This window comes from Schistocerca piceifrons, chromosome 1 (genome assembly GCF_021461385.2).
Source record: "Schistocerca piceifrons isolate TAMUIC-IGC-003096 chromosome 1, iqSchPice1.1, whole genome shotgun sequence".
NCBI classification, from domain to species: Eukaryota; Metazoa; Arthropoda; class Insecta; order Orthoptera; family Acrididae; genus Schistocerca; species Schistocerca piceifrons.
In genome coordinates, this window is record NC_060138.1 from 570,198,336 (window position 1) to 570,219,691 (window position 21,356).

At 40.6% G+C, this 21,356-nt stretch overlaps 1 protein-coding gene across 2 annotated transcripts in view; it reads left to right on the forward strand.

The window, feature by feature from the left end:
* Window positions 1-21,356, forward strand: part of LOC124801529 (dipeptidyl peptidase 9) — a 216,518-nt gene that overhangs the window by 147,169 nt on the left and 47,993 nt on the right. For both annotated transcript variants that reach the window (XM_047263081.1, XM_047263080.1), the window contains one exon: window positions 1,287-1,422. In XM_047263081.1, the coding sequence (XP_047119037.1) occupies window positions 1,287-1,422 (136 nt within the window). The remainder of the gene's footprint in view (window positions 1-1,286; window positions 1,423-21,356) is intronic.

Genomic DNA, 21,356 nt, shown 5'->3' on the forward strand with positions numbered 1-21,356 from the left:
CATCCCATCTCTCGTCGTTCCAAGCATTCTGTTTTTTCGGAACATGAGTGTACATGCAGGAAGACACTGTGTGCTGGTAGCAGGACTATGCAGCACCATTTCAGTGATGTATTGCTGTTCCTGTTGAACTATGTGTTTTGAACAAAAATGGGAAGTGGGAAGAAGATATGTTTCATACAGTGGGCTGAAAACTGGTAAACACTCTATGATCAGAATTCAATGTGTCAGAAAGTGCCTATGCTATTCTTAGATGGCAGAAGAAGCACTATTATTCAGTAGCCATGAACATACACCACATCTGAATATTCTTCGATAGTGGAGTTATGTGGTATTTTAGCCATTGTGTGTACACACACAGCTACTGATGCTTCTCTCAGAAACATACTTGATCAGTTGCACCACTTCATTCACAACACAGTGTGGATAACTGTGTGTTTGAGCTAGTTTAATGGCAGAAAGATATCCGAGCAAAGAAGTTGAAACCAATGAGGTAGGTCGGGCTATAGTGAAACATCAGTGAGATTGAGTGGGTGAGAGATGTGTGTGTGCCAGCAGCCCAAAAACAAATGTGCATTAAATGTGTTGTACCTCAGGAAGCATTTGGAATAGGCCATATGTCCATTGCGAGTTTTTTGTTTCAAATGAGTGTTCCTGTCATACCCTTAAATATTGACCATTTCTCCTGGGACATCCTTTATTAGTCTATTGTTAAGATATTGTGTATGTGTTGGTATCACAGATAGTACTTTGAAGTTTGATGTTCAATTATAAGTATTATTCACTAAAACAGAGCATGAAAACTTCAACCAATGAGAGAGATACCGAGCAGCATGTGATTTAGAACTCAACAACCAACCAGATTGTTTAGTAAATCTACTGATACACAGTCTAAAGAGTTACATTGTGCATGCACATAAAAAATAAACCCTTGTAAAGTCAAATGGTTCTTTTGGAAACACGACCCTCACAGTCCACTGTGTAAGTTAAAATTTACCCCAGGTTTCTATCTTTATTTATGAAGATGTTATAGTCTTGTGAAATCAAGTAAATCTTATTGAAAGAACCTGTATTTCTGGAAATTGTGAAGAAAGGGATGCAATGTGAATTGCTATTCCCTAGTTATTATAAGAATTTATTGGATATATTCAATGTGGAAGATTGCTAAAGATTGACTGGCTTTCAAAACGGGATTCTGTCAAAGGTAGTTAATATCCATATATTTAACTTGAAACCTGTAAGCAGATTTCTTTCTATACAATTTCAATATATCTTCCCTGATTTTTCAGGAATGCACTATGCTTGTGGCTGTTTATAGCAACATTCAGAAACTTCCAGCCTGTCAAGTATTTAGAATCAGCCACACAGACTGGACAGTAGAAGGTGTAACACTCACACCAGTTGGATACCTTCTAGAACCCTCAGGTGAGCTGATAATTTTCATTTTAATTTGCAGTATTATGTTTTATTAATTGATCTGTGTTGTTGCATTTGTATTTAGGTAGAAGCCACTGATGGTTTTTGTGGAGACAAAATTGTGTGTGTGTGTGTGTGTGTGTGTGTGTGTGTGTGTGTGTGTGTGTGTGTTTCTATTGCTTAAATTTGCCTGTTTTTAGACATTTCCATTAATTTTTAGAATACTTTCGAACAATAGGAATACATTTGGTGAAAATGAGAATTATATATTTTTAGCTATTAAAGAGCTTAAAAGTTTGGGCTATTGCTCTCTCTACCAGCAGTTACTTCTCCAAGAAATATTTCATGGTTGACATTATTTGCATCAGATTTGAGCTGTTACTCATTTTCAGGTTATAAATGACTAAAATATGACTTAAAAATTTTTATTTTAGTTCTCTGAGAAATGCACATAGCTACTCTAGATTGAAATACTTGAGAAAACAACATTATGACTGAAAGTGAATGGGATAGCCCATGTAAAGAATCTGCCAGTGACTTGCTTCAACAGTACTTTGAAAACAGTTTTAAGAGAATTGTAAAATGTGCAGGACTGCAGAAATTATTCCTGTGTCACATTAATCTTGTGAATATCCAGTTACAACATACACTGACTACTTCAATGACTTGCAGGGCTATTTGTATAAATTTCACTGACAGGAGATCAAGTTTTACCTTAGTGCAGAAAATGAATGCTGTTCACAGATACACTGTGTTGTGTAGCACTGAATTTGGATAAAGTGAATGACATTTAGTGTTCAGGTAAATTAGCACTAAACACACTTGGCAACAGAGCAGAATCAGGAATCGACATGATTATTATGCTTCGACAACAGATATTAATAGTACATAATAGAAAGCAGTATTTATTTTTGAAAGTTTCATGTTGCAAAGGCATAGGAAAATAAGCAGAAGAAGATGCACTCCTCAAACCTGTTCACAACCAAAGAAGATTTGTATGAATGTGTGGTGTCTGTTCTTTAACAGACGCCACACATTCAGATAATTTGATAGGCCTAGCTGGACAATGAATCCACCTTCTTCAGTACGGATGCACAAATACATCCGACCTCCTGTGGGAACCTCATAAGAGCAAATGTGAAGGAAATGGAAAGTGGCTGTAGATAGGTGGCGCTCAATGGAATTGTGGATCGGCCGTGAGATGAGCCAAGATAGTCCATGCAGTTGTTATAATAAAGTGTCCCAGACGTCGTAGTGATTACCGCACCTACCTAGTAAGCAGGAGATCTGGGTTTGAATCCTGGTCCGGTACACATTTTCGTTTGTTGTGGCTGATTCCTTGTAATGTCCCAGTGCAGCTGACAGCAGTGATCCCCCCCTTCTCCTTTCCTTTCTTCCCCTCTCCAACTTCAATTTACATACAAAGTAGAAATTTACTTAGGTCATTATAAGGACACAGTAGAGTGAAACAAAAGTGATAAGGTAATTACACTCAACAGTGGAAAGGCATATGAAGAAGTCCCTGTTGACCTAATGGCCACCGGAAGGCCATGCACTATTACAATAACAAGAAGCAAAACTCTGAGGAGACTGAAGATGACTATAAATCAACTGTGTTCCTTCCATATGCCGGGAACATGTCTTCTAAAATAGGCAGATTGCTTAAGAAGAATAATATTTGTCATTTTCCATCCACCAACAAAAATCAAGGCCTCAGTCGGATTCGTTAAAGACGATTTACAATTGAGGAAGGCGGGTGTTTATACAAGTCCCTGTGAGTGTGGCTCTGCATATATAGGTCAGACGATGCGAATAGTCTAGGAACAGTGTGTAGAACATGAAAAACACGTGTCTGCGGTGACCTTTAAAATCAGCAGTGGCAGAACATTGCATTTCCATGGGTTATTCAATGGAATACAATAATACCAAAATTTTAGCACCAGTTTCCAGCTTCTGGGACTCTGTAATTAAAGAATCCATGGAAATATGTCTTTCTGGTAATTTAATGAATTGTGATAATGGCTTTCAGCTGGATAAAAATTGGAATCCTATTAGTAAAATTATACGATCACAATGGAATCGACATTCTCAGTTGATACGCAGCAATTAGTTTCTTCTTATTTCACCACTGAGAGCAGCACACACAACTTGGCTGCCTCGCACATGTCACCTCCTAACTCATGCGCCGTAAACTGCCAGTACGATTCACATGTGCAGAATCTGCTGTAAATACCGTGACTACTTCAGGTCTCTTCAGTACTTTGTCTACTCACCTGAGTACAGCCAGATGTTTCTGGGCTGAAGTACCATGGCAGAATGTTGGTGGGATCTGTCTGCAAATCCGAAAATTAGTGGAAGAAGAAATATACCAGAAAAATTTCAGAAGTCATATAATTTAGGTGGCTTTCTGTGTTAAAAAAACCTTCAGCAGTTAACTGGTTCTGAAGCCACTGCTATTAAACACTGAAGAAATTGTTAGGGCACAGATAATGGCAAGAGTTATGCACTTGCATTGACTGATTTTTGGCTAGTAAAGATACTGCCAATTGACTTACATACACTTTATATTATTTATAAATGGCACACACTATGTGATAAAAAGTACCCGGATGGCCCCAAAAACGTAAGTTTTGCATATTAGGTGCATTGTGCTGCCACCTCCTGCCAGGTACTCCATATCAATGACCTCAGTAGTCATTAGACATCGTGAGAGAGCAGAATGGGGTACTCCCCGGAACTTCGAACGTGGTCAGGTGATTGTGTGTCACTTGTGTCATACGTCTGTATGTGAGATTTACACACTCCTAAACATTCCTAGGTCCACTGTTTCCGATGGGATAGTGAAATGGAAACATGAACGGATGCATACAGCACAAAAGCGTAAATGCCAACCTTGTCTGTTGACTAACAGAGGCCACTGACAGTTGAAGAGGGTCGTAATGTGTAATTGGCAGACATCTATCCAGACACAGGAATTCCAAACTTGATCAGCATCCACTGCAAGTACTATAAGAGTTAGGCCGGAGGTGACAAAACTAGGATTTCATGGTTGTGCTCATAAGCCACACATCACGCCGGTAAATGCCGAATGATGCCTGGCTTGGTGTAAGAAGAATAAACATTGGACGATTGAATAGTGGAAAACCGTTGTGTGGGGGTGACGAATCATGGTACACAATGTGGCTATCCAATGGCAGGGTGTGGGTATGGCGAATGCCTGGTGAATGTCATCCACTGCAAGTACTATAAGAGTTAGGCCGGAGGTGACAAAACTAGGATTTCATGGTTGTGCTCATAAGCCACACATCACGCCGGTAAATGCCGAATGATGCCTGGCTTGGTGTAAGAAGAATAAACATTGGACGATTGAATAGTGGAAAACCATTGTGTGGGGGTGACGAATCATGGTACACAATGTGGCTATCCAATGGCAGGGTGTGGGTATGGCGAATGCCTGGTGAATGTCATCTGCCAGCGTGTGTAGTGCCAACAGCAAAATTCGGAGGCAGTGGTGTAAGAAATCATCTAAAAAGCCATGGCTTACTAAAGGGATAAAAATATCTTGTAAACAAAAAAGTGTTATGCATCTTATAGCCAGAAGCAGTAATGATCCACAAACAGTTAAACATTATAAAAACTACTGCACTGTATTTAGAAAAGTTATTAAAATGTCCAGAAGTATGTGCATTATGTCTGAAATTAGCAAATCTGATGGTAAAAGTAAAACAATTTGGAATATTGTTAAAAGGGAAACAGGGGGACCAAGAACCCAGGAGGACTGTATTTCTACTAAACTCAATGAAAAGTTTGTTAACAAGAAGTCAGAAGTAGAAAACATTTTTCAGTAATAATTTTTTTAAGCTTTGTAAAGAAGTAGGAGCCAGCTTTTCATTAGAATATGCAAGGCACTGTATGGAAGAGGCAATACCTATGTAATTTGATAAAATTGAAATTCACCACACCTCTCCTACTGAAATTAGGAAAATAATAAGTTCACTCAAAAGTAAAAGCTCACAGGGAATTGATGGCATTTCCAACAGAGTACTAAAAGCATATTCCCAGCAGGTAAGTAAGATTCTCAGCCACATATGAAGTAGCTCACTGAAGCAGGGTATTTTTCCAGATTGCATTAAAAATGGGATAAGCCTGATGCTAACTACTGCCGAAGCTCACTTCTGACAGCTTTATCCAAAATTGAAAAAGTAATGTGTTCAAGAGTAGCATCACATATTTGTAAAAATGTAGTACTAACAAAATGTCAGTTTGGTTTTCAGAAATGCTTTTCAACAGAAAATACTATCTATGATTTCACTGATCAAATATTAAATGCATTGAATAACCGAACATCACCCATTGGGATATTTTTGTGATCACTCAAAGGCTTTTGATTGTGTGAATCATGAAATTCTTCTAGATAAGCTTAAGTATTGTGGTATGAATGGGACAAATGGTTTAATTCCTATTTTACTGGAAGAATGCAGAAAGTTGAAATTAACGGTACAGATAGTCTGCAAAAATCAGCTGAGGCCTCTAACTGGGGAGGTATCAAGAATGAGAGTTCAGTCTTGGGTCTGTTATTGTTCTTAATATGTAATAATGACTTGCCACTCTGAATTCATGAAGATGCAAAGCTAGTTCTTTTTGCTGATGATATATGTATAGTAATCGCACCCAACAAACAAGAATCAGTCAAGGAAATTGTAAATAATGTCTTTCAGAAAATTATTAAGTTGTTCTCTGCAAATGGACTCTTCACTAAATTTTGAGAAAACACAGTACATACAATTCTGTACAGTAAATGGCATAACACCATTGGTAAATATAGATTATGAACAAAAGTCTGTTGCCAAGCCAGAATATTCTAAATTCCTGGATGTGTGAATTGATGATAAATTGAATTGGAAGAGACATATCAATGATTTGATGAAATTGTTAGGTTCAGCTACTTACACTATTAGGGTTATTGCAAATTTCAGTGATAAACATATCAGTAAATTAGCTTACTATGCCTATTTTCATTCACTTTTTTCATATGGTATGATATTTTGGGTTAATGCATCAGTAAGAGAAAAATTATTCATTGCACAAAAGCATGTAATCATAATAATAGCTGAAGCCCACCAAAGATCACCTTGCAGATATTTATTTAAGGAATTCAGGATATTCACAGTACCTTTGCAATGCATATATTTACTTTTGAAATTTGTAATTAATAACCCATCCCAATTAAAAAGTAACAGTGAAGTGCATAGCTGCAACACTAGAAGAAGGGATTATTATCTTCACTTTTCTTGGTTAAATCTGACTTTGGCACAGAAAGGGATGAATTATGCTGCCACAAAAATCTTTGGTCGTTTGCCAAATAGCATTAAAAGGCCGACAGATAGCCAACCAACATTTAAAAACAAATTAAAAGAATTTCTGAATGACAGCTCCTTGTACTGAATAGATGAATTTTTAGGTATGAAGTAGTAACACAAAATGTATTTGTGTTAAAGTCACACATTCCACATCATAACAAAATGTCACATTCACGATCTATGAAACAAGTATTAATGAATGTGTGTGTGTGTACGTATGTATGCATGTTGTGGCAATTTTTCATGCATCTCGGTGTTCGTAACATCATCTCTCTTGAAGTTTGTGTCATAGAATGATGTATTTGTATAGGTACATTAGCAGCATTTGTAGATACGAAAATATGTTGCGAATGGAGTCAGCGCAGAGGAGTAATAAATTTAAACATCAAGCAGGATGCGGTAGTTTTTCATGATATTGTATAGCAGAGAGATTTGTAGTAATACCGGGTGTTTACAACCTGGGACAACCAGGAGGTCCGGGAATAACCCAGGAATTTTTTCATCCGGGAGAAAACCGGGAAAAACCTGGGAATTTTTTAGAATTCCGGGAATTTTTCGTTGTTTAAGTTTTCAGTTAATTTTTTGTAATTTTGACAGGTAAGATCCGATACTGTAACTAAAGGATATTACTGTATCCCGCTACTGCAGAATAATACTGCAGCATTAAAAAGAGAAAAAAAAAACGAAAATAAAACTTAAATTGCAAAGGAAATGCACCATATAAAATAACAAAGTGCTCGTACAAGCGTCTGCCAACAGCAAAACGTGTCAAAGGCTTTTTAGTACCTTCTCCCGCTTCTGGCTACAGAAATGTGGCTGTTAGTTGTGTAAGTAGCAGTAGCAGCAACCAGCTACATGGTACCCGGAAAAATTTTACTGGGGCCCAAGCTGTCAGATTCACGCGTGCTCAGCAGGCCCGGATCAAGTGGCGGATGAGGGCAAACCGGGGTATCTGAAGCGGGTGGCAATTTCGGGGGAGAGGGGGCAAATTCATATTCTTGAGGAAAAAAAACCTTGTTTCACAATGCACCTTAGCATCTAGCGCACGTCGGTCTATCGATTATTCATATGATTTTGAAATGCACCCCTGCTGGTTTTTGAACACATTCTAAGTTGATTTCTGAATGAATTAATTGATTATTGAATGCGTACATATTGTACGTGATGTGTCTACCAACTGCAGACAAAACGGTACGGGGCTATACGAGCTGAGCGGAATAAAACCGAACCGGAGAATGCCAACTGCTGCTTGTTTATGTGGTCGATTCGGTTTGCGAATGTTCAATGTTGTTATAATTCCTAGCGAAATCCATAGATTCAGACTACCACAGTGGAAATAAATGACTAACAGAGTGGAAATAAACGACTAACAGGAATAACAGGTAAGAAAGATTGCTTATTATCTTCTCGGTATATCCAATAAATTTTTGGCCAGATCACTACACTAGACAGGGCCAGTTGCAGTCCCCGGCTAGCAGCCGCTTAAGTTCCATTCTGGAAGTAGTGCGGCAAACGCATTGTACGAACTCGTCATAATGCCTAAGTGGTGAATAATCACTGGATAACTAAACCAGTGATTGTGGCAGGGTTAGTAAAGTTAACTGGAGAATGAGTTTTGACAGTGGTAGGAATAGTCACAGAATTAGTGATGACAAGACTGTTAGTTAGAATGAGGAAGGAGGAGAATCGTGGACATCACACAAATTATGGAAGAATTTGATGATTCCAAATTTATACAAAAATTTTGTTCTACTACTTTTCGGTTTCGTGCATGAGAAACTGGAGTGCATGAATGAAATGTGAAACTATTTCCTAACGTAAAGCTTTTTGCTTGTAGTAGGCCAGATAGGTATTTCCTATTGGTACTTCGTGAATTATATTGTCGTATTATAAAAAGCATTTGTAGACTTAGAGAAAGCTTTTGACAATTTTGACTGGAATACTCTCTTTCAAATTCTGAAGGTGGCAGGGGTAAAATACAGGGAGCGAAAGGCTATTTACAATTTGTACAAAAACCAGATGGCACTTATAAGGGTCTAAGGGTATGAAAGGGAATCAGTGGTTGGGAAGGGAGTGAGACAGGGTTGTAGCCTATCCCCGCTGTTATTCAATCTGTATATTGAGCAAGCAGTAAAGGAAACAAAAGAAAAGTTCGGAGTTGGTATTAAAATCCATGGAAAAGTAATAAGAACACTGAGGTTCACCAATGACATTGTAATTCTGTCAGAGACGGCAAAGGACTTGGAAGAGCAGTTGAGCGTAATGGACAGTGTCTTGAAAGGAGGGTATAAGATGAACATCAACAAAAGCAAAACGAGGATCATGGAATGTAGTCGAATTAAGTCGGGTGATGCTGAGGGAATTAGATTAGGAAAAGTAGTAAAGGAGTTTTGCTATTTGGGTAGCAAAATAACTGATGATGGTCGAAGTAGAGAGGATATAAAATGTAGACTGGCAGTGGCAAGGAAAGAGTTCCTGAAGAAGAAAAATTTGTTGACATCGAGTATAGATTTAAATGTCAGAAAGTCGTTTCTGAAAGTATTTGTATGGAGTGTAGCCATGTATGGAAGTGAAACATGGACGATAAATAGTTTGGACAAGAAGAGCATAGAAGCTTTTGAAATGTGGTGCTACAGAATAATGCTGAAGATTAGATGGGTAGATCACATAACTAATGAGGAGGTATTGAATAGAATTGGGGAGAAGAGAAGTTTGTGGCACAACTTGACTAGAAGAAGGGATCGGTTGGTAGGACATGTTCTGAGACATCGAGGGATCACCAATTTACTATTGGAGGGCAGCGTGGAGGGTAAAAATCGTAGAGGGAGACCAAGAGATGAATACACTAAGCAGATTCAGAAGGATGTAGGCTGCAGTAGGTATTGCGAGATGAAGAAGCTTGCACAGGATAGAGTAGCATGGAGAGCTGCATCAAACCAGTCTCAGGACTGCACTATTAAGAGAGGCCTATTTTGTTTTATCCTGCACACAGTGACAAAATAGACGTAATCAGATCAAGAAACCACACCAGTCTTGGGTACTAATTGTATTAACAGCATTTTCAGTATTAGACAACGACATTTACATTTTTCTTGTAGCATAACGTTTGATGAACTTTGGTAAGGTAATAGTTCTTTTGCAGAAAGGAAAGAACGCCATGTAAAGCTGTAGCAAGATCAGAGAGAAAAATCGCTAGGACCTAAGGATTGAAGAAATGTGTACTGTTTTGCCTGTCTCCTGTCTTTACTTGTTTTAGGTATCCCATATTTAATTTTATGTTACACAGAAGAGCAAGTTATTAGCTAATAGGCAATAAAGAGTCCAGGTTTTCTGAAGAGTTCTTGTTCTCCTGGTTACAAATAATCCTATCCAGTATTTATGGCTAGGGATTGTGCAGAATGTCAAACCGGCCGACTGGGAGCAGGATAGGCACTACAGGACATTTCAATTTTCACTGTCCTGAAATAGTTTGATGGCATAACAAAATATATACGTTTGAGTTCCACAGAGCGAAATACAGTGACATGCGCTATAAGAATGTTGTTCGAAGAGGCATGGCACTGCACTGCACTGCACACTTAAGACCAAATAATGTGTCTTACATTTCCTCGAAGATATATGTTTTATGTATCAGACTCTTCAGAAAGTTGTGCGCTACAAAATGAACTTATTTTTGAAAAGTCTTTTTATTTTTGATGTTCTGATGCGCAGAGCAGTCTGAGTTATAGGGAGGGGGGTGGGGGGGTTAGTCTCCACATGACCCGTGTTTACAGTTAGTAATTTTTCTGTTTGCTCTTCATTTACTGCTATCATGTCAAATGAAAACAAGGCAGATTTCTGTGGCTGGAACCTATCAAGTGAATTAAAATATATTCATATAATTACGGAGGGCTAAAATTTGTTACTAGTTTCAGATTTTATTTTATTTACATCTTTCTGACAGTCAAGCATTAATCACCTTGCAGAACAATAAAGTTATTTTTGTCGATTTGCTAAAGAAATTTGGCTTTTATTAGGGTTTCCTGCTGAGGCATTGTATTTATTTGAAATGAAGTGTTTAATTCCACACTATTGGCTAGTTTCAACTGTTCACTATGTTTCAAGTGCACGTTTTCATCTTCTAGCACATATGGCATTATGCCATAACAAAGAACCCAACATGAGATAATACAGTACTGGTACTCGAAGAAAATTTATGTCCCAAAAACCACACTGAAAAGCTTCATATCAGGTCGTGGCTTACGTCATTGGGAATCTGGACATACGAATGTGCACTGTAAGGCAAACTATGCATTTTAGTATGGTTCACGAAATTCCGACACTCTTGTGGTATCCTCTGATGTCTTGTTTCTTTTATGACAAGAAGTAAGATCTTTTAATGTTTTACACATACAAACATAAGGGCTTCCTACGTCACTATAGCTGCGCAACACGGTGACGCCTCTTATCTGGCACTGTCTGGCAGCTGCTGAAATGAATCTATTAATGAAACAAGTCACAGAAAAATATTGTGAATTGTTGTTCAAAAAGCGTTATTTTCAAAGTAAATTTCCTTTTACGCAATATGAACTATGTGCGAGAATGTACAATGAATTTCCTAAATCACAGAGCGTTTGCTCTCTTTTAAAAATCAACTCTTTGATGATGAGCCATTAAGAAGAACTTCTAGCCCAGAAGATCAGAGATTTATGTCAGTATTAAAAATTTTACTGGCGTATTTGTGTGATGTATCTTAAAGTGTAACATGCGCTAAACAAATCAACACTACAAGTGAAAGCTTAGCTTCTCTTGTAGCTTATTAATCTTTGAGACAAATATTATATGCAAAAGCTTCTCTTTTCTTGTAGCAACACTATGTATATTAATTTAAAATATTAAATTTTCCTGTTGTTGGAATTCGAATTTATACTTTTGTAATACGAAAATATGTAGCGTACATGTTCCTGCACATGAAAGATCTTTCCAAAACATGTTTTTTCACCCTGAGTTTCGTTTTCTAAAGTGCCAGGAAATTCTATGCTGCTGTATAAAACCATATCCATTCAAAGGATATGTTTTACAGTTCTGAGGGAAAGTATACTGTCAGTTAACACGGAAAAAGTGTATTTTCACCCGGGAGAAAATGTATTTTTAACCGGGAGATCCGGGAAAAATCTGGGAACTTTTTTTCCTTGTCCGTGTATACACCCTGTAATAGCAGTTCTTTGCTGTTTTATTTGATATATTCTTTGGATAATTGTGAGACTGATGCTCCATGCACCTATCTTTACATATCAAAATATTATTTACAAATGTTATTTTTGACATTTGTTTCATAATATATCTCTAATACCTGATGTCAACAAAAATTTGCAAGTACTGTGTATATTTTACTACAATTTCCAAATATACTTTTTCCATGATAATTGTCCTGTATCCATAACATTGCAGAACAGATACTGGAAAATGGTGTATGACTGAAACTGGCCTTACAATCAAAAACAATTATTCTACAACCTCACACATTACAGTATGTGATTTCTGTGATTTATCAAATCTGTGAAACACAACCGACACAACCTGTTTCATATTATTGGTGCATCAGTGTGCATGGTAAAACACATAATGCAAGTTAATTACATTCTCAAACTATTGTGAACACTACCTTATGTATAATTTAGTATGAAGTGTGCAGTTGCTGCTATTCAAGCCTAGAGAACATTTCTGTAAGATGCAAGTGTATTTTGATTATACCTGTCTGCACCTTGATGAGTTTTCTTTACGTAAGTAGCAATCTGTCTTTTCTTAACGTAAGTAGCAATCTGTCTTTTCTTAAAGTAAGTAGCAATCTGTCTTTTCTTAACGTAAGTAGCAATCTGTCTTTTCTTACGTTGTTGAAATTCCTACCTGAAGTTTCCATTGTTTGAAGTCCAAATAGTTCAATTTCTTGTTTCTTGCCCTGCTGCTAAATATCTGTGAAATGCCCTACTTTTTAGGGGTCCATAACACAGTGGGTAAAAACAAACACTTACAGGATCAGTTTGTTGTCTGTCTGTCTGTCTGCGAGACTGTTAAGCCTCCTTTTTCTCAGGAATGATAGAGGTAGCAAGTTGAAATTTGTATCGGGTAGCTAGGTCTACAGTCCCTTTGTGGTGTACAAAATTTAAGCCTGTAACTCAGTACAACCAAAAACTACTACTGACAGACACTATTTCCCCAGGAGCAGGTAGAAGTATCACGTTGAAAATTGTAATATACTAAGGTCTACGTCAATGCAGTCAAAAGATATGGTCATATATGTTACATACTTTGATACTTACAAACTCACCCCTAAAATCTTGTAAACGGACTATGTATACACTATGTGATCAAAAGTATCTGGACACCCCCAAAACGTATGTTTTTCATATCAGCTGCATTGTGCTGCCACCTACTGCCAGGTATTCACTATCAGCAACCTCAGTAGTCATCAGACATCGTGAGAGAGCAGAATGGGGCGCTGTGTGGAACTCACGGCTTCGAACGTGGTCAGTTGATTAGGTGTCACTTGTCATATGTCTGTACAAGAGATTTCCTCACTCCTAAACATCCCTCGGACCACTGTTTCCGATGTGATAGGGAATTGGAACTATGAAGGGACACATACAGCACAATAGTGTACAGGCTGACCTCCGTCTGTCGACTGACGGAGACTGCTGACAGTTGAAGAGGATCGTAATGTGTAATAGACAGACATCTATCCATACCATCACACAGGAATTCCAGACTGCATCAGGATCCACAGCAAGTGCCATGACAGTTAGGCAGGAGGCGAGAAAACGTGGATTTCATGGTTGAGCGGCTGCTCATAAACCACACATCACGCCGGTAAATGCCAAATGCCCCTTTGCTTGGTGTAAGGAGCATAAACATTGGACGATTGAACAGTGGAAAAATGTTGTGTGGTGTGTTGAATCACGGTACACAATGTGGCTATCCGATGACAGGGTATGGGTATGCTGAATGCCCAGTGAACGTCATCTGCCACTGTGTGTAGTGCCATCAGTAAAATTTAGAGGCGGTGGTGTTATGGTATGGTCGTGTTTTTCATGGAGGGGGCTTGCACCACTTGTTGTTTTGCATGGTACTATCACAGCGCAGGTCCACATTGATGTTTTAAGCTCCTTCTTGCTTCTCACTGTTGAAGAGCATTTCGGGGATGGTGATTGCATCTTTCAACATGATCGAGCACATGTTCATAATGCACGGCCTGTGGCGGAGTGGTTGCACGATAACATCCATGTAATGGACTGGCCTACACAGAGTCCTGACCTGGATCCTATAGAACACCTTTGGGATGTTTTGGAACACTGACTTTGTGCCAGGCCTCACTGACTGACATCGATACCTCTCCTCAGTGCAGCACCCCTTGAAGAATGGGCTGCCATTCCCCAAGAAAACTTCCAGCATCTGATATGAACATACGTCGGCAAGAGTGGAAGTTGTCAGCAAGGCTAAGGGTAGGCCAACACCATATTGAATTCCAGCATTACTGATGGAGGGCGTCATGTACTTGTAAGTATTTTCAGCCAGGTGTCCAGATACTTTTGAGAACATAGTGTATACTTGTTGGGCTGGTGGTTTAGGGGTAAAGGGTGTGTCCGGAAACAGAGAGGTCATGGGATCGAATCTATATCAACTATGGATTTTTCACTCTGTGTTTTAAGCTAGTCCTCACCTGTGATGGATAAATGGGTTATGTTGGGGACATGCAAGTCGCCAAAGTGGTGTCCACTAGAAGGACTTACACAAGGTCACTGAGCCACATAAATCACCACCACCACCACCATATATATATACATAATCAAATTTGTATGGAACCCTCAGAGTGCGAGTCCTACTCATGCTTGTCCATTCTTCACATTATCTGTCTACATTAATCACATTCCGGATATTTTTCTTAATGTGATCTTACAGATTTGGGGGAAAAAACCCATGAGCAGTTTGAGAATATTGTATTCATGTTTTTACCTACCATTTTTGTGCCAAGAACAATTTCTTTGGCGAGTGAGCTGAGGACTGGTAAGTGCCGCCAGTCCCCAGCCACTGTAAGCTCTGGGCATGCTTCAGCCACCGCAGTGCAGTGGTGGAACATTATGTGTCACAGGGAATGGGGATCTTGGCTTGACTGCCTGGATCGTGAGGATGGAATACAAAAAAAACTGCAGTCTCAAGGTGTGCTGTGCACTGATGAGATGCATGGCTGTTGAGGTGAAACAGTCATTAGCAGGCAACCTCTGGGGAACCTGCTGCAACTCAGTTGTCTAAGGCTTACTCAGGCAAGTGGGGCTCTGTCTGAGTGTGCCCTTATTTCCCTAGCTGCTCGTGGGACTAAGATGGAACCCTCGAAATCTTCTTCTTCTCCTCCCAGCGGGAAGGATGTACCACCTGGGAGTTCTCACACCCATTCATCAAAAAGAATGAGGGAGGCTAGTCCTCCTGATAATCAACTTGTTGTCAGTAATGGGGCTCAAGGAGTCATGAATAACAATGTCTTTGTAGTGATCAAGAGGAAGGAGGGGACGTTTGAAAAAGTGTCCCCCCTTTTATATCCATAAAGGCTTAGAAGGGCCGGCTGGTTCCCTGAAGTGCATTAAGCGGTTGCGCAGTGGTTCCTTGCTTGTTGAGACTAACTGGACAAAGCAGGTGGACCTCCTTAAGAAGTCACAGAAATTGGGTGAGAATGACATCATTGTTGAGTTGCATAATACCCTTAACTCCAGTGAAGGTGTGGTAACCTGCTGTGATATTATGGATATAGATGTTGCTGAACTCAAACAAGAATGGGCGCCACAGGAGATCAAGAACCAGGGAGAGACTGAGAGACTGCTCCTTTTATTGTGACCTCCATTTCTCCAACACTATCTGAACACATCACAGCAGGTTTCCTCCGACTTTGGGTTTGGCCCTACGCACATAACCCTATGCAATGCTTCTAATGCCAGCATTTTGGCCATACAATGCTGAGTTGCAGAGGCAAAGCGACTTGCGGGAAGTGTGGAAAGGCAGGCCATGAAGCTGGCATGGACTGTCCATCTCCAACAGTCTGTATTAACTGCTCTTGAAGCCACTCAGTCGGGAGCTGAGCCTGCTCTGTTTTTGCAGAGGAATGCAAAATTCAGGAAATCAAAGTGACCAAGCAGATGCTGCTGGCCGCGGTGGCCGAGCACTTCTAGGCGCTTCAGTCTGGAACCACGTGACTGCTACGGTCGCAGGTTCAAATCTGGCCTCGGGCATGGATGTGTGTGATGTCCTTAGTTTAGTTAGGTTTAAGTAGTTCTAAGTTCTAGGGCACTGATGACCTCAGATGTTAAGCCCCATAGTGCTCAGAGCCATTTGAACCATTTTCAGATCCCCTATGCAGAAATCAAAAAGGTCTATTAGGCAATGAAACCCCATCTTTGCCATTTCTTATTGTTCGTTGGTGCAGAAACCTGTTACTAAGGTCGATGCTTTGACTCAGACGACGTCCAGTGTTCCATTATCCACCTTTAGCTCCTGTACTTGCACCTCTATGTGCCAAAGTAAAGTGAAAGACACAGTTATCCGGACAGCTATGATGGAAGAGACCAGTGATGCTTCCACAGTGCACAGCCTGAAGGCACCCCAAAAGCAGAGTGCCCCTCAATGCCAAGTTTCTCCAAAGAAAAGTGGCTCTCGCCACCCCCTTTCCCCCTCATCCTTGCTGGGAAAGGGAGCAGGGAAAGGATCCCAACATTCTGGTTGAAAGCTGACCCGGTTCCATCAGACGTCATTCTGACTTGTCTGACTGATGATGATGACATCATGGATTTTGATGCCTCATCACCAGACCCAATCAGCCCCACCACTCTCCCTCGCTCTACAAGTGCCTCACCACTTTGGCACAAAGACAGGAGTAAATCAAGACCACATAGATGAAACGGCTCCCATACTTCAATGGAATATAAATGGATACAGGACTCATCTGGTGGAACTGAGACTTCTTGTACAGGACAGACCCTTTTGCCTCTGCCTTCAAGAGACTCATTTTAAAGAGACTGACACACCTGTACTTGGAGGCTATCACCTTTATAGAAATGATGACCTTACTGGTGACAGAGCAAAAAGATAATGTTGCAGTGTTCGTAAAGGACACTTTTCACTCCTCACCTATTCCATTAACAACAGCAAGTGATTGCTGTTCGGATAGTGGTCCATGTTGACATCAGAGTGTGGTCTGTGTACTTACCACCCCATGAGCCTCTTGATAGTGGAGTCCTCACTCATCTTCGTGATGAACTACCCTGACCCATTCTCCTTTTAGGGGACTTCAATGCACACAGTGCACAATGGGGTTCTAACACCACCTGCCCCAAGAGTCGGGTACTTCAGGACATGCTACACACAACAGATCTTATACTGCTGAACATGGGTCAAACCACACATTTTAGCACCTCTACAGGTTCATCCACAGCCATAGACTTCTCCTTCTGCTCTTGGGAACACTGCTTAGTGGGCAGTGGACGATGACCTTCATCCTAGTGACCATTTCCCTATCTGGATCCATCTACCTGATAGAGCAGATCCTGAAAGAAAGCCACTGAAATGGTTATTCAAGAAGGCTAACTGTATGCTTTACATGCAGTTAGCTGTTTTTGAGCAATGTGACGGCGTCCAGGACTGGGTGGATCACATTACAGCTGTGATTCACCACGCCATTGATGCATCTATCCCAAAGACGGTGGAAGTGCCTAGGAGGCGACCTGTCCCTTGGTGGAATGGGGAGTGTCGTTTTGCAATCAGGCACAGGAGGACAGCTATGTGCAGATTCAATCGATGCCCTACAGATGAGAATCCTGCAAACTTTTGAATGGCGCGTGCAAAGGCGAGGAGAATAATTCGGGAGAGTAAGCAGAAGTCTTGGCAAGAGTTCCTCAACTCCATCACTAGGTCCACACCTGCATGTAAAGTATGGGAAGCCATTAGGAGGATCTCAAGGCACAACTCTCGACTGACAATAGCAGCTGTAGGAATACAGGGGTCTCTTGTAACATCGATGAGGGACATAGCTCAGACAATGACTGAATCATATAAATCCATTACGGCTGATTCCAGCCAGGGTCCCACGTTCCATTGATATCAGGAGCCCAGGAGAAGGCTGATCTTGATTTCCATTCCACCAACACGGAAGAATACAACCAGTCTTTCTCTCTGTGGGAGCTGGATTCTGCATTGTCAGTTGCTTGTGATATGACCCCTGGAAAGGACCTGATAACCTACAGCATGTTGCAATAGTTGGACCGACAGTCAAAGGAAGTCCTCCTTCAGCTCTTCAATAAAATTTGGATAACTGGCATATGATTCTACCTGGAGGCATAATATTTTGTCGCAGCTCCATCTGTGGGGATTCCACAGAGTCTACTGATCTTCATATGGTCCTTTCTCTCGGAGAGATATTTTAGATACAGGGTTGAGAATGCCCTGTCTGACCATTTTAAGCAGGAGAATGGTGTCCCTCAAGGGAGTGTTTTACATGTCTCGGCTTTTTCCATTGCAATGAATAGTATTACAACCACAGTGTGATGTCCAGTATTATGTTCCTTGTTTGTGGACAGACTTCTCCATCTTCTGTGCATTCTCCAGCCTCACCACGGCTACTCGGCAATTGCAGTTCACGATCAGGCAGTTGGAGGATTGGTCTTGCACCACTGGTTTTAAATTCTCATTTGAGAAAACAGTTTGTGTTGCTTTTAACCGTTCCTGCTGTCTGTTTAATTTGCCCTTTTTAAAACTGGAGGACACTGTTCTCACTTTTAAAGAAAAGGTGAAGTATCTGAGTCTTATCGTTGATGAGAAGTTAACATGGTTGCCACACCTTACAGAACTCAAAATGAGATGTCTCAAGGCCTTAAACATTCTTAAATGTGTCAGTCATTGGTCTTGGGGAGCCAAAAGAGCGCATCTGGTCCAACTTTATAAGGCTTTTGTGTGACCCCGGCATGAATACAGATGCCAGTTTTGTGTGTCAGCAAGGCCTTCATACCTTAAAATGTTGGATGCAGTTTAACATGAGGGCATTAGGCTGTCAACAGGAGCCTATCGCACAAGCCCTGTTGTCAGTTTGTGTGTGGAGGCCTGTGAGCCTCGGCTGTCTATTCATCTTCTTCTCGTGGTATGCTAAGCATATAGGGCATTGTCCATTCCTACATCATTAGCATCCAGTTACATTGTTAATCCGCCACTGGAACAACTGTTCGATCATCGACCACAAGCAACACGGCCATTTGGGATCTGTGCAAGGGAGAGCCTTGAGTTGTTACAGGTGGGGGGCAATAAGGTCCTAAGCCAGGGGTGGAGTAGGGCCTCCCCATGGCTACTGCCAAGGCTCATATTGCTTTTGTACCCCAGACTATGTTCGTAAAATTAAATTTAATGAAATTTTACGTAGCCACCCAGATTTTATTACCGTCTACACAGATGGTTCTAAGTAGAGAGATGTTTTCGGTTGTTCTGTCATGTTCCCAGACATTGTCCTCAGGATGGGGCTCTTGGAGCAGTTTTCAGTTTATTACGTGGAACTTTTTGCTATCCTGGGGGCAATTGATCAGATGAGAAGGTGTTGTGACAAAAAATTTATCATCTGCTCTGATTCTCAAAGTGCCCTTCTCGCTGTTGGACAAATGTACCCAGCAGATTGGATGGTGCAACAGACATATGACGCTCTCCTTCTCTTGCACAGGCAAAACAAGGAAATCATTTTTTGCTGGGTTCCAGGGCACATAGGCATTCAGGGAAATGAACTCGTCACTGCTGCTGCTGCTAAGGAAGCTTGCTCCCTTTCTCCTCCTGCCCGCTGTTTAGACCCTCTGCAGGCTGTCACTTCTTTTGTGACCAGGAAGGCCATATGTTGGTGGGAGTCTCAGTGACTGGCAGTGAGGAATAATAAACTGTGTTCCATCAAGACTTCAGTGTGAATATGGATTACCTCCTTCCACTCGCAACGGTGTGAAGAAGTAGCCCTTACTCGGCTAAAAGTGGGACATTGACACATGGCTTCCTCCTATATCGGGAGGAGCCCTCAGCATGTCAGAGATGCGGGACACAGCTGTCGGTATGACATCTGTTAACTGAGTGTGTTTTATATGATGACCTGTGGGTTGAACTGGGTCTCCCACAGGATCTTTCTTCTATTTTAACTGATAACGAGGCGAGTGTTGTTTGTGTGTTAAAATTTTGTGTGATGTCCAGAATGCTTCCCAAAATACTGATTATGAGATCTTAATGGGTCACAGACTGGCCGTGTCATGTATTATTTCTAAATCGTCATCCCACCACAGTTATTTGTCCTGTTTTTAACAGCATCCTTGCAGGTATTTTATCCATGATTTTATTTAGTTATCCCACTGTGTCTCGCTGGGGTTTTATTGCGAGCTTTTATGAACCTCACCTTCTTGGGGTTGCTTTATGTTTCCTGTGGTGGGATCAAATGTAGCTTTCCAGTTTAATGATCTTCTTTCATAAATTGAGAAAGTCTTCTTTGGTATAACATTAATGGAAGGGCGTTGATGACCTAGTTATGTAGCGCCCTCCACCATAAATCATCATCATCATCATCATCATCATCGGTGAGAAGCTCTCAGATTAACAGCAGGGTGGCAGTGTTAAAATACCACGATGTTTCAATCATAATCTTCCGGCGAACTGTCGAGATATGCCAAATATGCAATGTTGTGGTATTTAACACTGCCACCTGGCTGTAAACCTTAGAGCTTTTCACCAACAGTATACACTGGAAGAGCCTACTGTAGTGAGGCTACATTGTGAACTGATGACTTCATTTAGACTTAACTCAGTTAGACAAAGTTTATCCCACTTTACAGTGGAAAAAAAATCTGTGATTATAGTTGGTACACCACATATTACAGAGTTCAGCTTGATCTGAGTTCACTTTTTTATGTTAATCTAAGATAAACTTTTCTATGCAAACAGCCCTGAGAGTAGTGGTCACAAGCTGTGGTCCATGGGCTGCACGCGGACCGCATCAAATATTAGTGTGACTCGCCAATCTCGGCCATATTTTATAACAACATGCATCTAGCAGCTAACAGCCAAATCCAAAAACATCAACTGATGTTAAGAGTGCCTTAGAGTGTAGTTTTCGTGCTCAGTAAGGAAAACAAATTACAGAGGCAGTAATGTCTTAAGATGTGCTTAATTGATGTTCGTGAATTTGACTGTGAGCTAGGAAAGGTTGGCCACTTACCTCAGGGACAGAGGGGTAAGTGGGATGGTCACTGCAGAGTTAAAAGTATGTGAGTGGTAGAATGTTTTTTGTTTGCACTCCACTACTGACAACTCATGGGCGTGTGTGTGGGGGCAAGAGTCGCGACACCCATCATGCAGATAATTTTTTCATTTCTAATTCTTCAGTTAAAATGTAATACACCTTTTCAGATGACAACTGGCAAGCATGAGCAATTTCACACACTTTCAATCAGCGATCCTCCATGACCATTTTGTGTGCACTTTTTGGAGTAGTTGACTCATGTTGGCCAACCACTGTGCAGACCATCATTTAATCTCTCCCGCCCAAATTTAAATTCA